The sequence below is a fragment of the Tetrao urogallus genome (genome assembly GCF_951394365.1).
Source record: "Tetrao urogallus genome assembly, chromosome: 1".
Lineage (NCBI taxonomy): Eukaryota > Metazoa > Chordata > Aves > Galliformes > Phasianidae > Tetrao > Tetrao urogallus.
Window position 1 is genome coordinate 147,520,779 of NC_136813.1, and position 23,413 is coordinate 147,544,191.

Sequence of the window (23,413 nt, forward strand, 5' to 3'; positions counted from 1 at the left end):
GATTTTTGGTTATGCATTACTATGGGCAGAACGTTTTTGTTTATGGAGAACAGCGGGTAGAGAGACATTTGTGTCTGTGAATTAACAGGAAATACAGAAGTCAATCACACATAGTCCTTTGAATGAGTGAGATTACGCTTTACTAGATCTCTTCCCATAATCATTTTTCTTTTTGTTGGAGGAAATGGACATAACAACTTTAGGAATCCTTTTCAAAGGAATTCATCATTTATCGTTCAACTAAGAAGAATTCAGCATGGTCTTAATTCTCACTGTGCTTGACATAATTCTGTTTCCAGTTTCTTATCTGAAGAGCTTGCCCAGCTTTTCAAATTTTCTTGCCCACTATATTTCAATTCAACATAGTCTATCCTCCTCCTTACTGCTTTGCTATTGATCAGGCACAGTCCTAAATGGATTATGCTGTAGGTACAAAGGTATTTATACTGATACATGGATATATTTATATAAAAATAAGATATTTAGTAGAAAAACTTTACAAAATAGGGAAGATTTACAGGAGCATGAAGAAATCTGTTTGCATCTCCATGAGACCTAGATTCCCATCATTTTGGAATGTCTACTTTATCTAAGAAAAACTGGATAATCTATTAATGTGATTGAAGTACATGTAGATATTTGTGCAAACTGTACTTAGCAAAGAAATGTGCTCTATATTGCATATATCCATATGCTGTTGATATTAAATTACTGAGAAGACTCACAAAAGCAATTACAGGTTGACCACCTCCTGGTAAGCCCAGTGAGAGGCCCAGTGAAACTTCCGTACTTCACAGATTAGTGTTTGAAAGCAGTAGGAAGGTCTGGAGTAACGTCAGCTCCTGCAACAGACCTGTTCTTAGTTCCTTTCCAACCTAATGGAAAATCTTCTGGGGCTGAGCTAAAGTTATTCTGAAATCTGTTTGTGTGAGATGTTCTACAAATCCAAGCAGCAAGATCAGACAGTGAAAGGTTATCTGATTTTTGCTCAAGGACTATTCAGGTTGCTGTACAAACTCTTAGAATATGTTTAATTTTAAATACCTGTCTCAGTTTGGAGTACATTCTGGTATTGCTTGGGAAGCTTGTGCATGTCATCTTCAATTACAATGTGTATCATAACGTGTTGGTTGGAATGTAAGTTTGGATTTTTCTGAAACAATTTTATCCCAAGATATGATAAATTTCAAATGTTACTCTTAAGAGGTTGGATGTGGCTTTGTGCCACTTGGTCTAGTGGTTGGCAACCCTGCCTGTGGCAGGGGTTTGAAACTAGATGATCATTATGCTCCTTTTCAACCCAGGCCATTCTAAGATTCCATTCTAAGATTCCATTCTATGCTTCCAACAGGAATCTGAATTTCCCTATGCTTGGAATTAAATTCCACCTTGTGCTGATTATCACTTGAGATTCACAGTGGACAAGAAAAACAAAGAAAAGTATTAATGTGTTCAGTAAGCGAAGTTCTGTTGGAGTTTTTAGAATTGTATCCTGAATATATCCATTTTCTGCCTTTTTGGGTTGAGCCCTATAACCTTTGAGCTTGTTATGAAAAGGAAAAGTTTAGTAAATATTCCTCTGAGAAGAAAAGCGTAAAATGTTTCCATTTGAGAAACCACCTCAAAAATTAAACATTGATGGAAGATCTTTCTTGAAGTATTTAATTTCTTGAGCAAAATTTGCTTTTAAATTTACCATTTCCTATTTAATTTTTTTTCCAGCTATAGTTGATAAAAGATGCAACATCTACATTCTTACTAGAAATCATCTGTCTTGTATGTCTGTTTGCTATCTTTCATGTTTTTATAAAAAAAGGATATAAACTTAAAATTTTATTTAGTAAAAACATTTTTTTAATTATTCATTTGAAGGGTGACCTTTTCAAGTTGAATCATTTTCTGTTGTCATAAAGGTTTTCTTCTGTCTTATAGTATTTTACGGTTGAAGAAATCATGCAGATAATTTAATTACTCGGACTAAAACTGTTGTGCAGTTTATGTCTTTTGCTGTACCACAGGAGAGAAACTGTGAGATGTATTCATTATTGATTCGTTAAAGGGTTTTGCTTTTATATAATCAGAAATGCAGACCACTGCCTACGTTGTATTAAAAAGAGAAAAAGGAATGCACAGTAACTCATGCCATAGGCTGTGGTTTATGTATTGTCTTTCCTAATGTCTTGTGAAACGTAAAAACCTACAACAAACAGATATGTAAAGCGTAAGTGGTATAAAGATTCTATTCAGATTTAAGAGCTCTGGGTTGCTTTTGAATCTTGCTATTTTCTGCATTTGTTTTGACTGCTCTCATCATTCAAGATTGACGCTTGGATGGGTGTGTAGGAGGAAGCAGCAGCAGCAGGCTTACAGCTTGCAGACAAAAAAAAAATCTGCCTTATCTGATGGCTATTATTGAAAATGCGAGGTGTAGCCTAGGCTGGGTAATGAAGGGGAGCGAGCGAGGGGGAGCAAGAAGCATGGAGCTGCATACTGATGAGTGTAGGAGTACTTGATAAAAAGAATTCTTGCTGCTGGCAGTGCATTGCTCATTGTGGAGTATTCCAACAATCACATATAACGGAGAGCTGCTTAGCTGACAGCTTGATATGCTTTTTTTTTTTTTTTTTTTTTTTCCTTCTGTATGACGTACTGGTCTGTAGTAAAGATTAATAACCAAGAAATGTAGAGCTAGGATCAGATCTTACGGTATATACTGCCCTGTAAACTATGTTTTACTTCTGACTTTTCTGCTTGCTGAAAACATTAATCTGTCAAGCTGGCGGGCTCCTTTGATACCAACTTTCCCAGGAACACGATGTGGCAATGCCACCTCTCAGCCCAGGACTACCGCTATTATCCAGTGGACGGTTATTCGTTGCTTAAACGCCTCCCTCTTCACCCTCCTACAGGACCCCGATGCCCTGTCCAGACAGTGGGACAATGGTTGGAAAATATTGGGCTACCTCAGTATGAAAACCACTTGCTGGCTAATGGATTTGACAATGTGCAATTTATGGTAAGAAATCTTCTGTGCATAGCTGTGTATATACACTGTAGCTGCCTTTTTTTTGTCTGTCTGTGATCATTAAAACCTTAAAGCTATCCTGCATTGCACTAAGATTTGTGTAGTGTTTCACTTTTCTGTGTCTAGCTAAATGAATATAAAGACTGTCCTATAATAAACTTCTGAATTATACACATTGCAAAATGCTCTAGCGAGAAATATGGTAAAAGAAAACTGCATATTAAGGGTCTTTTTCTCCCCTGTCTGCCTTCTCCCCTGTCTTTCTTAAAAAAAGAAAAATGCACAGTTCTTTTAATCCACTGCAGGAGACAATTTCACAATATTTAAAGCTGTAAACACTCCTATTTGCAATACCACATATTACTATTTTTATTTAAACATTAACATCATCTTCACAATAATTAAGTAGCATGCAATGCCATTCCTGCAATGTGAAGTATTTTATAAGCAGAACACTATTTAATAAAGTGCTCTCTCTTTGCAATCGATTCTAGATGTCTTCGTTAAGTGTTTTTGCATCTTAAATGATCATGCTGTGGGATTCACTTGTTGAAACTTATGCCCTGTGTGGAAAAGTAATGCATTCTGTTTAATAGTTCCATTTTCCTGTTTTAACATGAGTATATTTCAGGAACAAGTGAATGAAATAAATTTTATCTGCTTCAGAAATTACAGTATTAACATGAGGTATTAAGTAACACAGACCTGCCAGAAAAACTTTCAGCTGAAATAAATATTGACTGTAAAGAGAGAAGCTTACTTACAAGACTGTTATATAATCACATTTATACCAGCTTCCCATTATTCCCATTACTTGTATCTCTTGCAAAAAATCCCAATCACAGTTCTCATAAAAAATCAGATCTTAAAATGTTACTAATCACCCCTTCCTTAAAATATTTCTGGTCTGCAGCCATGGCTTAGAACAGTTCTAACTTTTCATAACTTAAACCTGGCATATGAGAAACAGCAGTGAGACATGAATATTATCACTATAAAATCATCTTATGAGTTGTTTTTTTTCCTATTTAATTTCTTTTGCCAGTGTGATTATATGCCTGCATGTTACTGATCAGAAAATTAAGGCACCAATTTATGTCACTTCCACATTACAATAGTGTACAGATTTCTTCCTGTTTTTCTATGTCTGACATCTTTTGCTTACATCAGTAAAAATCATTACCACCTTTTCCTTTAAATATTCTTGGAACCAAAGCAGCAAGGGAGTGCAGAGTGAGGGGAAAAAAAAAAATACAAAAATTCAAGCCAAAGTTTCCGAAAACATCACAACAAATTCTTATATGTATGTATAGTAGCATTAGTTACGTAAGTAGGTGATCATTTAGTCTTAAAGAGATTACAGAAGGAAATTGTTCACAAGAGACTGTAGGCGGCATAACAAATGCAGAGGGGTACGCCTACCACAGGTAAATGATGAACATCCAGGGAGCTCAAGAAACTGCCTTGGAGGGCTTTCCAGTCATTCCATGGCTGTGGAGGGGCCCCAGCCACATTCTCTGGGAATTTATGACTTGCATTTCCTTAGAATCTTATTGGCACAGTTTTGTAAATCTGCAAACTTTATCTGAGAGCATATTTAACAATAAAATCTAACTTTTCAGGCATTAGGCAGATTAAATTATGCCTGTTTTTTTTTTAGGACTAGAGCCTCAAATACAGTGGTTAGACAAAAATCTGGAAAATTGTCTAGTAATAAAAGTATAAAATTGCAGTAGTTTAATAATTACTAATTTATGGATTTCACAGTTTATTATACTGTAACACATTTCAGTTTATGTTTTTGCATTAGAAACTGATCATTTCCCTTATTTTATGAAAAATAAAATTAACAGAAAATACTGATTTCTTTTTATATTATTCTTTTGAATACGAGAACATTATGTAATGAAAGACTGTCCTGAAAAACTCAAGAGAGGGTTTGTTAAAATATCTTCCATCCTATCCAAAATTTTAATGAGAAAATTAAACTTGTTTGTAAGAAAATGAGAGAGGAAAGAACTGCTGTGTAACAGAAAAAAATCAGACTTGTCCAAACTTGAATGTACTGTAGTCTTCTTTAGCATGAGAGAACTGGATTACCTTTATTAAAATGGCTTACGTATAATTTACAAGCTTATCATATCAAGCTTTTCATGTTGGTTACCTGCTTTTATCTTCTTTACATCAAACAACTGTAATACTTCAGTGCACTAAAAAATCAGTTAGACATATTTGTTCTTCATTCTGTACCATATTCTTGCTTTTGTTTTTCTGGAAGCACATTCTGACCTGCATTTATTCATTCTGTTGCCTAAGCAACAACCATCACACTCCTATTAAGTATGATTTAGTAGTACAGGTCTTTCTAGATGTTCAGAGCAGGAGAGAGGATATCACAATAATATAATTAATGTCCATGGAATAACATAAATCTGTGAACAAATACAACATTCATACAACTCTCAACAGCAAAATTCTACTAATTAAATTAACACTCTAATATAAAGGTTTGCTTTTTCAGATAAAAGGATTTCATAGTTAATCATTCATTAGATCACAGAAATTAACTCCTTATATTTAGGCTCCCTTAGGCATTAAGTAGTTCTTACTGTACTTAGAATTAGGAAGATTTGTTCGTGCTACCTTCAGTATGTGGACTTCCTAGCAAGAAAAAGCCTGCTTGCTACTAACCTTAAAGTATGTACAGTTCTGCCTTACGTTCATCAATATATATGTTTTTAAAATATGGTGAAACATAGTATTAAAATGTTACTTATGTTTTCCTTAACTACTCTATATCCATTTACTGAGTATTGGCACACATAACAAGTTGCAGTTCCTACCTTCTGTTAGTGTCATGCAGAAATAACAATTGCATAACATTTAATAGGCCTGAGGCAGATTCAGTCCCAAGTTTCAGCTCATTTATGCTTGTAGGAATGGAATCGTACTTGAATATATATATATGTATATATATGCAATCATTATTAACTTCAACATTTTGTTGTGTAATAGGCTGCAGTGTCCTTCAAATGTAAAAACTTGTCATAGCTTTGCAGAGTTACTCAGTATTTGAAGTTGCAGATGATACTGTGATTTTCATAGTGTAAATGTTATTTTGCAGTTATGCTAATTCTAAAGCACACAAAAACAATCTCATCAGTAATATATTGTAATATATAAACTAGACATAAACTGTGATGAAACCTAATGAATCAGTGAACATCATTTTGGTGCATAGGACTCATAGATACTCCTGGGCCAAGTTAAGACCTCTATACAGACTTGCAGGCCTACTCAACTTAGACTGTTGAGGAAAAAAATGTTTAACATGTGAAAATGTTCAAGCGCACGAGGTCACTGGACTCTAGCATGCTTCTTTCTACAACTTTGGAGCTTCATCAGTGCTCTTGATTTACAGAGATAAAAGCAGTTCATCAAATGGCTACCCAGTAAAACTAGTCCTTATAAATGACTTCATATGACTATCTATTTATAGGTTGTTCCAATCATTTAAGATATTCTAAAATTTTATCACTTGCTTAGTATTGCAGTTTGATGAAGATAAACTCTCTTAAAAAGTTCTGTAAAGTACTGTATGAGAGAAACAGTGACCAGGAAGCAAAAATGAATTAACATAAAGCATGAAGCACTAAATTATGTTTTTCTGACATTCCAAAGTATTGTTCACTAATAACGGTTAATATGTGAATTAGCATTGGACAGTAGACTTTCACTGCTGCTGTGAATTTACACACATGCACCTCTAATCCTCCAAGTACTTAAGTGACTTGCATAGCCTGAAGATATACACGTTGCCTAAACGTTTTTAAGATTTCAGTCTTTTTCACTATTAGGAAACCAAGGCATAGGGTGACTACAGGATGAAGTTTAAAACTGTGAGATAAGAGGCACGAAATCCTTAAAGAGCTACTGTTATAAAATTTAACAGATGCATTGAATTGCTTAGGTATCTAATGCCAGTTGAGGTACTGAAGGAAATCCAGCAGTTTTCAGACCAAACGGAAAGATATTACTGAGGACCAGAGTCAGCCCAGCTCTTCATAATTAGCAGATGAAGGCATCTTAGGTGGTTCTGTGCTACTGATGCATATGTAGCTGAGATGAATCTTGAATTTCTGGCTCATACACTGGCTCAATCTTGATTTTCTTCTTAGTATCTTAGTTGCTTATGCATTTCTTTCATAGAGTCATAGGGATTGGAAGGGAGCTTTGGAAATCATCTAGTCCAAACCCTTTAAATTATTTTCTATTTATATTCATATGTATAAATAAAGTATTTTTATTCACCTGTGAACTTACCTGCACAAGTTCAAGGCGGCTCCAAAAGTAATGCATCCTATTTTATTATTCTGGCCCACAATGGCAGATGCAGATGTTCTTGGCGTGGCAGTACAGGCTGAACCTTCCCACCAATACTCTGCTACAATTTGTTGCCATGTGACAGATGGCAGCAGGGGGGCAGTCTGATAAAATGGCATCTCACATGGAAGTGTGTATGAAGCAAAGGTGTGTCATCAAATTCCTCCATGCAGAAAAAATGGCACCTGTTGACAGTTGTTGACATTTGCTGAATATTTATGGAGAGCAAATACTGGATGTGAGCATGGTGAGGTGGTGGGTTGTGTGTTTCAGTGGAGACAGTGACATGAAAGAACATATATGTTCTGGTTGGCCATGCACAGATGTCAGACCATGAAATGAAGAGCATCTTCATTATGCTCTGGCAGATTACAACCAGAGTATTGTGTATAGAGATGAATATTGGCTTCAATGCATTGGAAATGATGGTGGCAATGATGGAATATGATGAAGTTTATGACAGGTGGGCCCCACAAATGCTCACATGGGAACAGAAAGAACATCATATGCACCTTTATTTGGACCTGTTGAACAAATACAAGGCTGAAGGTGATGGTTCCCTGGATCACATTATTACTGGTGACAAGATGTGGTATCACTACTACAAGCTGAAGCCAAAACAGCAGTCCATGGAGTGAATTCCTCATCAAAGAAAAAACTCGATACAGCCCTCAGTGGGTAAAGTGATGTGAACTGTCTTTTGGGATAGGAAGGGGGTAATCCTGGAACTTGGACAAACCATCAACTCTGACTGCTCATCATGAAGCTGAAGGCTCAAACTTCCAGAGTCAAGCCAGAGAAGAAGATAACCTTTCTCTTACAATGCAATAATGCTATAATCCGTACTAGTTTGAAGACCATGGAGTACATTACCAATCATATCTGGACTGTTCTACGACACCCACCGTACAGTCTGGATTTAGCACCTGCCATCTATTCTGGCTGATGGACTGCATGAGCAGTATTTTCCTAGCAATTATTCTGTCATAGCAGCTGTAAAGCACTGGGTCACCTCTGCTGGCACAGATTTTTATGATGCAGGTTCTTGCTTACTGCTGGTGAAAATGTACAGTTGGAGACTGTGCTGAAAAAGAATGTTTTGCAGCTGAGAATTTGCTCTATCGAATAGTGTTGTACTCTTTGTATGTGCTGTAGTTTCTGTGGAAATAAATAGGAGGCATTACTTTCAGATCAACCTACAGACTTACTCAGGTTCACAGTGATGCTAGGTATGGGCTACCTTCTCAATTCCCCTTAGCTGCTTGTTCTGAATTTAGTTTTGAGCTAAGATTTGACTTTTCTTTCTCCCTTACTCCCCCTCTCTGTTTCTTTTCCTTTCATTTTTTATTAAATACGATGGTTTATTAGTCAGCTGAAGTTTATCTGCTGTCTATCTTCAGGTCTCATTCCTGGGATTTGCTGTGCTGGAACAACCAGTAATTCTTGCCTTTAATCTGTTTGGAGGATTTAAAACTGTATCAAGTGTAAAGGACAGATGCAATTTCATTTCTTTAGAGAGATATGTACCTGAACAAAATTCTCTGCATGTATTAGCTTCAAGTCTTGCGCCTGCTGAGATCACTGCAGCTTTTGTCCAAAAATACCTGATACAGAGATTCATGATTTTTGGCATGAGAAGAAAGAGTGAGTCAGTCTGCCAACACCTTACTTAAATTAGCCATGCTGCAGATAATGAAAAAGAGGCCAATGTCTTACAAGGGTTCTAGTCTGTAGTGACTTTAGTGACTCTCAGGAGCCAGCCTGAAATGCTTAGGAGAGCAGAATGACCTTTGCAGCATCCAGGCTCTGAGCTCTCCAGGTCCTCATTGGCTACCACAGGGACTGATCAGGCCACTCATGAATCATTTGAAGCACAAGACAATTTCAGACAGCATTGTCTGTGTGTAGTCTAGCCTGGATGATTAATTGTTTAAGGCAGCCTTAAAACTCAGTCAGTTATATGGAGCAAGTCATGCTTTTAGCATCACAGAAAGAATGCCAGTCCTCCTGGTGCTGAAATAATCGGTGGTTTTCTTTACATCTGGTGAATTCTTAGAATATAAACCTGGAGCTTGGAGTTTCAATCTCTTTTACTGGACCTCACTTGCAAGCCCCAGGACTTGCTCCTAGTTTTGTTTTATCCATAGCGCTCTGCACTGAAACTGTGGAGTTTTTCTCAGTACCAGCATGGCCCTGGCTTCTACCATGAGCCAAGTGCCTATTTGTTAGTCTCCACCCTTCAAAGTCTTCCTCTCCTTCACCTTGACAAACTTTTGCAACTGTAGCTCATGAGGCAGTCCAGCTCCTCCCTTAGGCCAACCTGTTAAGCAAACATATAATGGGGGCACTGTTTAGTTTTATTGAAGCAATCAGTAGATGTTTAGGAATCAGTCACCCGTATATTGGAATTTCTTGTTTAAGACATTTATGTATACCTGGAATGTATGATACAGGTTATATGGGAAACCCATAGTCATTTGGAGATTCAATGCAATGAATTTTGAATCTAGGCATTCGAATGCCTAGATTCTTATTTGTGGCCTAATAGATAGAGCATCTTGTTAGCCATCAAAATGGCTGTGTTTGGGCTAGAGTCTACCCAGTGTCCATAAAAAGTGAAAGAAATTATTTTTGTTGAAGTTTTTTCTCCTCTCTCAGAACATCCAAACCAGTAGCTTGAGGTTTTTCATCCAAGTAGGGATTCCTATAATGAGACCTGCAAAGTTGAGCTCAGGTGCATGCCTGAATTGAAGATCGTGTCTCTCATCCAGCAAAAGCAACTGGTCTCACAAATAATCCTATTCTGCATTCTCCACTTAGTGGTTCCATTATAGCATTCCTTAAGCTAGTCAAGGAGCAGAAGGGCCTTTTCATGTACTCGTCAATATTGCATATGCAAATAAATATCCCGCACTATCTTCCTGTCTTTAGGGAACCTCAGACCATTCTTCATCATTCTATGATAGGATATGATATGATATCGTGATCATCATGATTCTATAGATAAAAGATCTGGAGAGGCAGTGCTTTTCCTGATTTTCCTCAAAAGAAAGGGTTTTTAAAAGGATCTGCTTCATATTTGTACATATATATAAAAATATATATGTGGTGTGTGTATAAAAATCACAGGCATTGATCACAGGCATTGTGGGTGGGAGAATGATCCTGCACTTGACAAAAGACTTTATGAAAGATTTGGCAGTAATAACTGTTCCACAGAAGAAAGAAAAGACAATTTTTATTGTTATTGTTTGGAAAATTGAGTCCTATGGAATCCATCTCCAAACTCAATTATTAAGATACTGTGGTTATGGTGGATTCCCTGAGAGTCAGAGGTTGTATAAACCTGTCTCAACAGTTGTATCTTAAAAATATGGGTCGGTCCATCTATGTTCTTGCTATGCTTTGCCAAGTTAACTTTTAGATGAGGGTTTGTCTAACTGTTCTACACTATTTTGCCATCTGTATTTAAATGTTATTCTACATGAGGTCGTACATACCAGGCACGCAGCCTGTACACTTTGTAGATCACCCAGATGCCAGTGTATGCAACAGAGAATCCTTTCACTCACCTCTTCCATTCAGGACAGTGACATGTAGTGTCTGTGTGTCTCTTTGAAAAGCTCGCTACATCTGAGAGAAAAGAGCTTGTTCAGTGTACATATAAATGTATTGGACTCAGTAAAACCCATGCTAAAATAAGAGGGTGGGTCCAACTTATCCAACCAGACACTGAAAGCCATTGCAGGTACAGTCACCAATAAAATTGAAATTATTTCGTTTATATATGTCTGTGAGTACTTAAGGGCTGAAATTAGTCCCATCTGTTCTAACAACATGTTAAATGTTAGTTTTAAATGTTGTATTTGAGCTAAAAGCTTGCCTGGTTCAGAGGAAGACCTTCATCTCAGTGTGCAAACAATGATGAACCCTAAAAAATTCTGAGACTACAAATACAAGGAATTTTCTGTTGGCTCCAAGTAGAATTTTATGAGAAACTACTAGCAAATACTTCATCTGAAAGATAGGTTGATAAAACAGCTGAAAATTCTAAATGTGATAAAATTAGAATGCTATCTTATTACCTCATAAAATAAGAAATGCCATTCTGACAATATGTTCTTAGTATGCATTTATTTAAGGCCAAAACCTTTACAACTGATTTTGTTACCAATAAGGAAAATGTTATATCTTCAAGAATTATAAATGTTTGCGTACAGAATGTAATGCATAATGCTATTCTTCACAAATTATGTAAGATGGTAAAAGATGGCAATGTGAAAAAGAGCATTAAAAGTAACACAAAGCCTAAAGGTTAAGAAAGGGGACATTCTAGGAACTTTTACTCGGCAATGAAAAAAAAAAACCCAAAGATTCAAAGGATAATCAGTTTATTTACATTTATATATTTATCAATAAATAACAGAAAGCTTTGTAATGCAGGACAAAAATAGACTTAAGACCAGTAGCCTGTACATAAAATTAAGTTACAGTTTAATCTTAGTTGTTTTATATGAAAATACTTAATGCAAAAAGAAATTACACAGTGAAAGGGACTAAATATGGAACAAAATATACGTTTGTGTACAGTATTGTTTTAGAACAGTACTGTCCAATAAGAAACAAATAAAATGGAGTCTGGACCAGTAGGTAAATTAACCTCAGAACAGACAGACTTCCCCAACTAAGTTAAAGATGTTTGAAGGAGACAGTAGTACAGAGGAGCTTGATTACAGATAATTACACTGTGCAATGCTAAAGGAGTTTTCAGGGAAAGATTAATGGATACTAACAGGTAACTGGAAATTTCAAGCATAAGAATCTCAGACATTATTCTTTATCAAGGAGGAGTGCGTGTTGCTAAGAAAAAAAAAACTCAGGTGTTTATGCAGATGAAAAAAAAAATCAAACAGACTATATCTAAAATAAGAAAAAGAGAGAACACATCATGAAAGAACTACTAAACAACCTAAGTAAAATAAGGGAAAAAATAGTATGGAAAATGACCTCACATTAACTACGTGAGTAAAATGTGTTCTGGAAAAATTTTAAATATGTTATAGCTAAAAGGAATATTTACAAAGTTATGACCATTGCTATGAGTCATTTTAGTCTTAGCATAAGGAACAAGATACAAGAATTAGAGAAACACAGTACTAATGAAGGGCACTGAAATATTAGAGAGAGGGGAGAGAAGGAGAGAGAGCGATTGTACTACAAGAAGATAAGACAGTACTTCATTAATTAAAATATGTGAATCATCTAGGTTAGGTGATGTTTAGTTAAGAGACTTAGGATACCAAGGAGGAAATATTGGAATATGCAGTAACAACATTTTAGAACTCCTGGCGAATGAATGAATTTCTAGAAGATAAATAAAATACAAATCACAGGATTCATCCTGAATATAAGTCTCTTGACCTATGTTTTCATCCTTTCACCATACAGCTAATGGCTTATTCAAGAAAGAAATGGATAGTGGTATTAGTAACAGAAAGGTACTGTCATCAGTGCTGAGTCTAGTGAGAATAAAATGGGGTGATTAGAATGTAGCAATGGGATGTAGTTGGAAGAAAATAAAGCCAAATTAAGTAGCTGTGCAGTTAAGAGAGAATCAAAATATTTAAGAGAAACCAGTAAAAAGGTTATCTATTTTACAAGGTATTGTGCCTCTCAGCAAATAGATGAGAAGCTTTCCTTCCCTTAAAAATAACTCAAATTTCAACAAAGGAGACAAATTTAATTTTGCTAGTAAATTTACTGCCACCTTTTAGAAGCTGTTTTAAAATGATGTACCAGAATTGCCATGCAAGCAACACTTCGGTAGAGAGTTTGCCTGATTGCTTTACATTTCCTGGCTACCTAAACTTTCTTCTGTTTAGACATCTTCCATTTTCTCATACATTGTTGAAAATGATTCTTTCTCCCATTCCCATGACCATATATTGTTCTGTGGCATCAACTCTTCAGCACCAGTTTTAATTTTCATGGTGGCCAAAAGCAATGCATCCGTGAAACCATCAGCATGCTTACTGTTCTGCCTGCCTTTCACAAGACCTGTCTGTTCTGCCTGTTCATACACATATATGCACACGTGGCCAGTATTGTTCACTGGGAACACTGGAATTGTGTTATCAGTCTTAAAGTGTTTTTACATCCAAATATGCACCTTGGCTTTGGAAGTAATATTCAAAGTTTAAAAATGAGTTACAAGGAGTCAGAAAAGATTACAGGGTAACAACACTATAGAAGATAACTTGTTTTAGACAGTTAAAAATTAATGTCTTCAGTTAGAAACACTTCTTTTCATGGCTTTTCATAAAATAGAGCATCACAAGGCCAGTCCCAAAAATTTTGTGCAAATGTTTTCCAGGGTCTAAGCACTTCATCACAAATACAAAATGACACAATGAAAACCATATCTGCTCTCTGGTCTTTTTCTTTTTTCACTTAGTTAGCCATTGTATTGGGTTTGAAACATATCATATTCTGTATCTTTTGCTATGTCTCATTAAACTTCAATTGCTGTGCATACAGGATAAAGTTTCTGTACAACAATGCATTGTATTTGTTTTAAATTGGCTGCTCTGAAGCCAATGGTAAATGCACTGATGGTATGTACAACCCATGACTGACCCAAAATCTCAAGATTCAGGCTTTTATTAGTATTATCTTATAAAGTACTTCATTTTATTACTGGAATCTGAATGATTTAAGAGGATTGTTGATGTGAACACCAGTACCTGCTCTAAGTCTATGTAAATACTTTGACTGTTATAATGATCATTTGAAATTTTTGGATGCCAAAGACCAGCTCTAGATGCAAGTTTTATAATACAAAAGCTATAGTATTTACACAGGGGCAGATGTGGAGGGATAAGGTTACTTAGCAAGTGAGTACTAAAAATCACTTTAAGTATTAAAAAATGAAATACCACTAGTAAAAGTAGGTTGGATAAGCACCTATCAAATGGCCATCCTGGTATAAAGCCAAAGCAGTGTTTCACTTGATTTCCTAAATTAGCAACCATGAACTGGCTAACAGTGGCCCTCTGTGCACAATCCCTTGTTTGTGGCTATGGAGACAGGGGAAAAGACCTGCATCTAACTCACTGTAATCTTACAGCTCACACTCAAAACAGGTATCTTGCAGCTGGTTTCAGCTCTTAAAAGTTCTTAAACGCTTGATGGCTTCTGTTCTTCAGTGTCCACACTATTTAACAGCTTTTTCACTGTTTCAGGTGTGCCCTCTCCAAACAGATCCCCTTAAAAATACATAAAAAGCCCACTTTAAGATGTTGTTTATAAAAAAACAATAGTTACATGTTGCAGTTCCATGCTGCATTAAGATTAAAAGATTGCAAAAGACTGAGTTGGTTTTTAGCCTTGATCCATTTTTTAATGTACTATGAATAATATAGCTCTGTTAGCATCTCTGAACTCCCAAGGCATGCCTCTTGTTACCAGAAAGGAATTAGAAATTGACAATGCAAATTATTTTGTTTCACTTTCCTTCTTTCTTGAAATTTGGAACTATATCTATTCTGCCCATGAAATTATTACCTGATGTTTGGATTTTGTATAGTAGCCTGAAGATATAGTTCATCTCTATCTTTATGCTAGAAAAATAACTTTATGCTGCAAGAGTGAAGTATGTGGAAGAACCCTGATACAAACAATTGCTTCTCTGCAGTATCAGGCTTTTTGCAAATTCTGCTGTTCCTACTTGTACAGATTGATTTCTCTAACTCTGTTAAGTATATATATGAATATTGCTTCATGTATGTATTTGTTCAAGACACATAACAATTTCTTTCCTTCTTGAACTGAAGACTTGAGAGAAAATGGAACAAAGAAAACACTTGCTAGCACTTGCATAAGAAGCCTGGTCTTTAAAAAGTGCACTATGCCTAAGGGTTGTTTCTGAGGTCAGCCTTTGGTTTGGATTGTGAGTTTTCAAAAACCAATTCTCTACTTCCTCAATTATCTGGTTAAGAAATTATGTAATGCTGTTGATCCACATATATAAAATCAAGAAAGGATACTGGGATGGAAAAATCTGTGTATTAAGAGCTATCTTGTGGTTAACTAACTGCTTGTGTCTCACCTTAGAAAGTTCCTTTTTCAAAGTACTTGTAGTTGGAAAGCACAGTTTCTGAGGAGTTAATCAGATTGCCTGAGGGATCTCATTAAGTCAGTTAAGCTCTGAGTGAATTCAGTGACAACTGCTGGACTCATGCTAAAAATATTACATGAAAATAAAACGAGTACTTAATATTTATTGATATTTTTATGGCCCAAACAAAATGAAATAAGGAACACTTTCCGTGTATGAGCTAGTTATAAGTAGTTTTTAATTATTTTAATCTTGAAGTTGTGCATTTTATTGCTTTTGTTAAACTCAGAGGAGAAACTATGTCTTCTGTAGATGCCTGGGTACTATTCTTCCTTCTTTTTTATATCTGAATACTACAAAATCCATGTGTATTTCTAAGCTCTCTCCTTGCGATGCTATCCCTTCAAAATGGACTCTTCTTGTACTCCCTTACTCCTACTTTTTCCCTTTTCTCTTTCCTCGGTAGAAATGCCTATTTTTTTTTTATTTTTATTTTTGTCTCCAGATGAAGGAAGGAAGGATGAGAGAAAGGAAGGAAGGAAGGCAGAGAAAGTTGCCCCACAACTAAGTCTTTTTACTGATTTAACACATTTACGTAGTTCTAAACAAAGCAGTCATCTCAGAGGCATTCTTGTTATTCTGGGAGCCTGCTCTGACACAACAGAGCTAATGCTGAATGAGAGCTAGTTTCCTTGGGTGGGCTTCATTTGACTCCTTGCAGAAAGCCAAAACTGCTCTACAGCATGGTTTGTAATACCATATTATTCAGATTGTTCCATTTTCCTAAGTGACTTCTGAGTTTCCTGGTCAATTTGCTACATATTAAGACAAACTTTCCTGACAGCAATATGTTGAAAATGCTTTGATATACATGTCCGAAAGGAGCAAAATTCACGTTTGCTGAAGTGTGAGAGCTCACAGCTAAACTTGTCTGTAGGTCTCTTTTGAGTATATATGTAGGTAAGTACTAAGTACTCATTGGACTGGAAGAAAACAATCCCTATACTTAGGCAGTGAGAATTTATTTTTTTTCAAATCCAGGCCCTAATTAGTCCTGTTCTAATTCTTTATCTGTATAATGGGTATAAAAATGCCACCTTTCAGAGTCATATAAAATATATTAATTGCTGTTTTGGAGCTGTCTATTATTATTTCAATGAATGTCTAAAAAAAGTCAGAAGAAAGTGAATCATTCTTACTGGTGAAGCTTTCAATGGAAAAATATATATAAGACATGGACCCACACAGGGAAAGATAAAGGCTAAAAATACCAGCAATCTCATTTTGTAATCCCCTTTCATTGAATTCATGGATTATTCAGAAATATAATTATATTCTATGTATGATCACATATAGAATAGGTATCCTGTGGTGAAGGCTGGTAAGCTAGTCTTCATTTTTGTAATTTGTAACTTTGGGACCTTGGATATTACTTGCTTTAATATATAGTGGGGATCAGCTGTTCTTATTTTGTCTGTTTTATTTAGTGCAGTAGCTTCCCTTTTAAGAAGGCGTACTGTAGTACAGAAGCAAGATCAACTGAAGTTACATAGAATCCTACTGTCTTGTCACACAAACACATTGTTTTGTTTTGGAGCTGTTATTTGAGGCAGAGAAGGACCAGTGTGACTCAAGTACCCATTCAGGAGCATGAGGAACGTTTTTTATTACAAAGTTAAATTAGAAAAAGCTTGCTCACAGAGAAACCTACTAAGCATCAGAATTTTGATAGAATGGAGGCCCCCAAAGTCCCTAAATGTTGATTGTCAAATGCAGTATCCTTGTGTAAGAAACAGATTGGTGAATAGCCATCAATGGTAGAAGGAAGGAGTGTGCTATACAGAGCAGACTGACTTGTGTGAAGATTTCCTTATGACTAAAGGAAATGAATTTCTAGAGTGTAGGATTAGTGAGCTATGGCAGTAGGTGTCCTAACATGTATACTTCGAAAATCAGATGTGTAGCAACATTGCAGGGCTCTTCTACAATGTTTCGGGAATTTATCAATCTGCATACAGGTAATACTACTCTAAGAATATGTCAAGCTTTGCTCATAATTATTTTGAACCTGTCAACTCAGAGTTTTAAGTAAATGCAGCATGTCTGTGGGAGTCTGTGGAAGTAATCAAATCCCATGATCAAATAAATAACAGCATGTTTACGTTTACACAGAAAGTTCTTTAAACCAAGTAATGTGAGATACATAAAACCAATCTGTGACTTTTAATATTTGCAGCTAGTAGTTGCTTTGGTTCAAGTTACACAGTTCGGTTTTTGAGAACACACTTCTTGAAATGCATGGATTTTTATTTTTTTTATATATATGCATCATTACTGAAAGATTGTAGCTGTCTTTACACACCTACTTACGGATTGGTATAATAAGACAAAGTTCTGTGCATAATTTCCTAAGTATTTGTAATTCCTCACTACTCTGCTACAGGTAGAAAACAGAACTACAATAGTCACACTAATTACTGCTTTTGTGTTGTGTCCAACTAAACAATGCAAGAATATTTGCAAGAGTGAAAAATGTGCAAATATAGGGGAGAATGTGAACAGAAAGAAAGGCCACAGCATTTATTTTACTAGTATTTAGTTAACTAGATACCAGTTAACATAGTATTTCCTTAACTAGATCTGGATAAAAAATGTGTATTGCGAATAAATTACAAAGAGAATAAAAGCTAATAGGAAGGGATAAAGGGAACAGAAAGTACCAAGTTTAGGATTTGACTTTCACAGCCAGAAATCTGGTTTTACTTTTTAGTTGTTTGTTCTTACATTTCAGATTTATAAATATTGCCCAGTTACACCTTGTTCAAGTGTTATACAAGAGAGTGTAATATTCCCCTTAGGAGAGAAGAAATATCCTTTCTGCCATGCAGTCTGTAAGTCTGGGCCTATTAACGCAGTTTACTGAAGGGAGAGCTCTTATTTTGATTCTTGTGTAATACATCATCCCAAAGTTAATTTGTAAGAATTAACAGTCCAGAGCCTGTACAACACACAGAAAGCAATCAGCAGTGCAGCGCGGGGATGACTTGCTGCAACCTGGAACAGTGTAAATCACCTCTTCTAGGGACTGAAGGGCAACTAAGCCATATATACCAGCAATCTGAGCTGGATTTTTATTTAGTAAAATAAAGTCTTCTATCTGCTCTCAGCACTCACTCTCTAATGTAGTTACATACTCATATGCTTAGCTTTAAATTAGCCCACTGATGACAGTACAAGAACATTACATAAGAGCAATTATTAATGTATTTTGCTTTCCCGAGCATTCACCAGTAGAGACACCCAACCAACAGGGCAGGCCTTCAGCCTCACCTTTAGCACAGTCATGCTGGGGGCTCTCCAGCTGACACAGGGATTCTCCAGTGCATTCCTAAGGAGCAGCACCAGTGAGCACTGAGCTCAGCCTGAACCATTTGTGAAGTGACTGTGCATGAAATGCTTCCTAACACAAGTGCCATGCTCCACGCAGGATGGCCGCGCGGGGGAACGCTGATTAATCCTCCTTTATGAGAATATGGAAAAGCATTTCCCAGATTGTTACCAGAGAATGATCACCCCATGTAGAGACATGAAGCACATGGGATCATATTACAGCGAGCTGCTGGTTGCCATGGTGACGAGAGTGGGCCTGCCACGCCAGCCACCCAGCTGCTGAATTGGAAGGAATAAGAAAAACACAGCCCACTTCCCATGTGAAATGAATTACAAGAACAAGGAAAGGAAGAAAAGAAAATTGTCAACCCTTAATCAAATGTTCTCATATTTTTAGAAACAGTATGAAGAAAATGGAGACCATCTCTGTTACCTCTTGGGCTTCAGGGGCCTAAAGAGTAATGCCTCTGCATAAGACATGGAAATAAATAACAACAGTTTGTATTAGAATAATCACAGGTATCAGAAATCTCATGTGTGCAATGGGAAACAATACTTTGTTCAATCCTGCAATGCCTTCTGTCTGCCTTAATGAATAAAATATGTACAAGTATATTAAAATGGGTCTCAGCATAATCATAGAGTCAGTCATAGGGGCTGGGAGGGACCTCTGGAGATCATCAGGTCCAGCCCCCCTGCAACAGCAGGTTCCTGCAGTAGGCTAAGCAGGAAAGCATCAGGCAGATCTCGAGTATCTCCAGAAAAGGAGATTCCACCACCTCTCAGGGCAGCCTGTTCCAGCTCTGTTACCCTCACGGTAAAAATTTTCCTTGTGTTTGTATGGAACTTCCTGTGTTCCAGTGTTTGCTCATTTTTCTGTCGCTGTTGAATTTGTCTGGCAAGGCTGACTGCACTTGCCCTGCAACCTTTTAATTTTCACCTAGAGAAAGTTAGTATGTTCCAGCTTGTTTTACAACAGATCTCTTACCTTTCACCCTTGCTGCACCACGGCAGAGCAGAAGTGGCATGAACGTGAAATACATTTAAACACAGCAGCTCAGTGATGCATAGAAAACACAATCCATTTTCCAGTACTTCTCATTTTTGGAAGTAGCTTCATATTTTTTATTATCTCTTGTAATAAAATATTTAAAAAGCAAGTTTAGTTGACCTAATTGCCTCCAACTGCTATCATCTACATCTGAAGAAGGTCTGGGTGCCTGAAAGTACAACTGTGGCTTCATTTCACAGTGCACAGGCTTACCCCAGACAGGCAGGTGGGGCCTCGAAGACCTCATTAATAATGCAAATAAGCTGTGGCTACAGAAGGCATGGTCACTTTGATTTGCAGTTCTTGTGTGAATCTTTTTTTGTTGTTGTTGTTTAAGAAGGAGCTTTGCAGTGGTAAGCAGAAGAGACCAGCAAGATACTCCAAAGCAAGAGCTATTCCTGAAGATTTTGCCTCCTTATGCAGCCCTGCTTCAGAAAACATTTGCAGGCTGAATTTCTCATCTTGCTCCCTGAATCTTGATATCAAAATTGTCCCTTTGGATGAGGGCAGCTTGCTCACCACCACCTTTCGAATTACAGTGCACTCTAGAATCATGACTGTAGCTCAAGCATTACGATACTCAGTTGCAAGATAGTTCAAAACGTTTAGCTTTCTCTCTACTTTTTATGTTTTGCAGTCATTGGAATTAGACCAGAAACACTTCTTGCAAAAGCAGTGTAAGACCAATTTACCACCCCCAACTCTCACTGGTGTAAAGGATAATGTTCCTTTCTGACTTACTGACTGAATTCACTGGTGATTTACTTTAAGCAGGAGCACTGAAAAATTCTGCTTCAATCCCAGAATGTTCTTCCATATCAGTTATTGCACAGATTGCTCACTTTTTAGAAAATTTGAATTTTAGTTTGAGCAAGATGTGAATCTGATCTTTTCCCTTCTGGTGAATCCTCTAATAAATGTGCTGTGCTATGAAAAAAAAAAGATAAAGGAATTCTTCATTCTTCAGTCACATTCTTAGGAAAGTGCAACCTACCACTCATGTTACGCTTCTGTGGCTCTGCCCTAGGCATGCCCTGGGACTTTCCATAAGATCGTGTTCCCATGATACCTAAAAAGCAGAGCCTTGTTCTTGATTCATGTGAAGGCAAAGTTGGATGTAGTTTCCAAGCTGTTCCATCTGCTCACAATTGAAAGTCAGGGAGCCCAGAGGTAAAAGTGAAAAACAATGTGAGTGGGGTTCAGGAGTTGAGCAAAGTCTTGCAAAACCACAGCTGTAACTTCAGGCCATAGGCATGTATAAGCTTAAGTATTTTCCTGAGTATATGCTTTTCTTACTGCCATTTCACAGACCTCCTCTCTAAATAAGTTATTCTTAAAACATGGATTCTGCCCAGAATTTTACAGTCTAAGGCTTTGACTATGTATTTTGTACTCTTTGGGCTGATTTGCATGGCTCAACATGACTGGGGTTGATAAAAACATGAGAAAGAAAATATCTGACAGACAGAGTTGAGGTTTGAAACATGCACATTTACTCTGTGAGACTTCCCTGGAAGTAAGCGGGGTTCCTACATTTATTACAAAAACACCAAGCTTAAGTAGAATCCCATGTTGCAAGCAGCATATGTGTTCAGAATTTTTATTTCTGAAAATACTGTATTTGTCTTTCCCTTCACTCACATACTCACACACATACTCACTGGAGAAAGGAATATTTTCCCAAGAATTTAGAAGTCTGTTAATTAGCTCTCGGTAATATTGATTTTAAAGTAAGCCCTTTGAGAAATTTAGCATCTAGGATAACTAGCATTTATCTCAAGTAATCTGAATAATGGTATAATACAGACTCCTCAGAGTTTTCATTACTCAAATGAAGTGAAATTATCTTTGCAATATACATTCAAGACATTAATATGTAATTTAGGTAGGTATTAATAATTGTTTTTTGAATTGTTATGATTAAATAGGCAGACAGAGTTGGGTCAACAGCGTTCATAATTAAGTGGGCCAAGTGCAATATCGGAGGTAATTTTTTCGGTTGCCACCTTATCTGTGCAGCTAATTTGCATGTGACAATTGTGGTGGTTGTAATGAATCAGTGCTACAAGGAAGAGGAGATAAAAATAGCAGAATTTTTCTTACAATAATCCTTGTCCCAGCTATCAGTATTGTTTAATTATCTCTGTACTTTAATTAACTACTACTGTTGTGTGAAAGGTCTGTGAATGCATGTTCTTTTGAATATCAATATTGGAAAGGCCTTTGATGGTACTGGTTAGTTTAGGTTCACTTCTGGAAGAGCTGAATGTGAATCAGAGAGAGATTTTTAAAACATGGGTAGATGGGACTTGAGGTCTGCTGGGACTCCTTTTGAAATGGATCCCATTTAGGTCATCTTCTATCTTCATGCATAGTTTGCAAATTAGAGGTCAAATTCCCTGAGTGGTATTGTGCCTTAACTGCTCTGAATTGCTATCCATTGCTCTTATCTGTGACTAAAATAACCTTTTTTAATTAAGATTTCAATAGTTTTTAAGAAATAACTGCAACATGGAAAACTGTCTTCAGCTTTCCTCTTTATTTTTACTAAGGTTTTAATTGCTAATGAAGTCATAAATATAAACACTGATAATAGAGCAGAGCGAGAGTTGAGGATAAGTATCGATATCAGTAGTTTAAAGGCAGTGTAATTTTAGAAGAATGCTACCAAGTGATTTGTGATGTGTTCAGTCCATTCTTCCTAACATATTTTACAATCAATCTTTATTCTTGCCCAAGGCAGAATTTCAAGCTTCTGCAAGGGATGTTTCTAACATAGTCTTGTCAGTCTTGTAGGTGAAATAACAATTTCTTCAGTATCTCCAGGAATCTGATAAATCATTGTGACTTTAAAGTATGAGTTAAACATTTCACTCAATAATCATTCTCACAGATCTTGTTTTCATGTTAACAGTGGCAATACTAGTGAGAGGCAACCTTTCACTTATACTGAAGCTTGCTAAATTCTGGTCATTTGCCAGTTCTTATCGGGAGATGAAATATGTGACACATTGCCTGAAATTTTTCACTGATAAGAAGCAGTTTTCATTATTAAAAACTGCATTTCTCTAGTTATTTCTTGCAAGCCTCTAAAGAAGAACCTCTTTTTCTGTGTGAAAAAGCTATGTTGTGATGAAAATTTATAAACCTTGTGGCATATGATTGAGACAATGGAAAAGGATAGGCATGGTTATTCAGTGTGTCCTTAACCATCTTGTAAGCTGTTTTTAATTTGTTGCCAGCCAGAGGACAGTTTAGATGTCACCTATTTCAAAAGGATGCAGTTGACAGGGAAATTAGCATTAAGTGGGTGAGTAGTAAAGTGATATGCAGTGAGGATGGGACTCTTTTAAGTGAGCTATCGAATATATGCTTCAGGAAAGGACTCCTTCCCATTGGTGTAAGATGGCTGCTTACTTTGTTTCTTCTTTCTCTTCTACTTGGGTTG

At 36.5% G+C, this 23,413-nt stretch overlaps 1 protein-coding gene across 7 annotated transcripts in view; it reads left to right on the plus strand.

The window, feature by feature from the left end:
• ANKS1B (ankyrin repeat and sterile alpha motif domain containing 1B) overlaps positions 1-23,413 on the plus strand; it is a gene marked incomplete at both ends in the record, with an annotated part of 401,710 nt that overhangs the window by 205,257 nt on the left and 173,040 nt on the right. For 5 of the 7 annotated variants that reach the window (XM_079549707.1, XM_079549711.1, XM_079549708.1 and 2 more), the window contains one exon: positions 2,910-3,016. In XM_079549707.1, the coding sequence (XP_079405833.1) occupies positions 2,910-3,016 (107 nt within the window). Of the gene's footprint in view, positions 1-2,815; positions 3,017-23,413 lie in introns of those variants that run through there. The other 2 variants (XM_079549712.1, XM_079549713.1) reach the window with 1 other exon arrangement.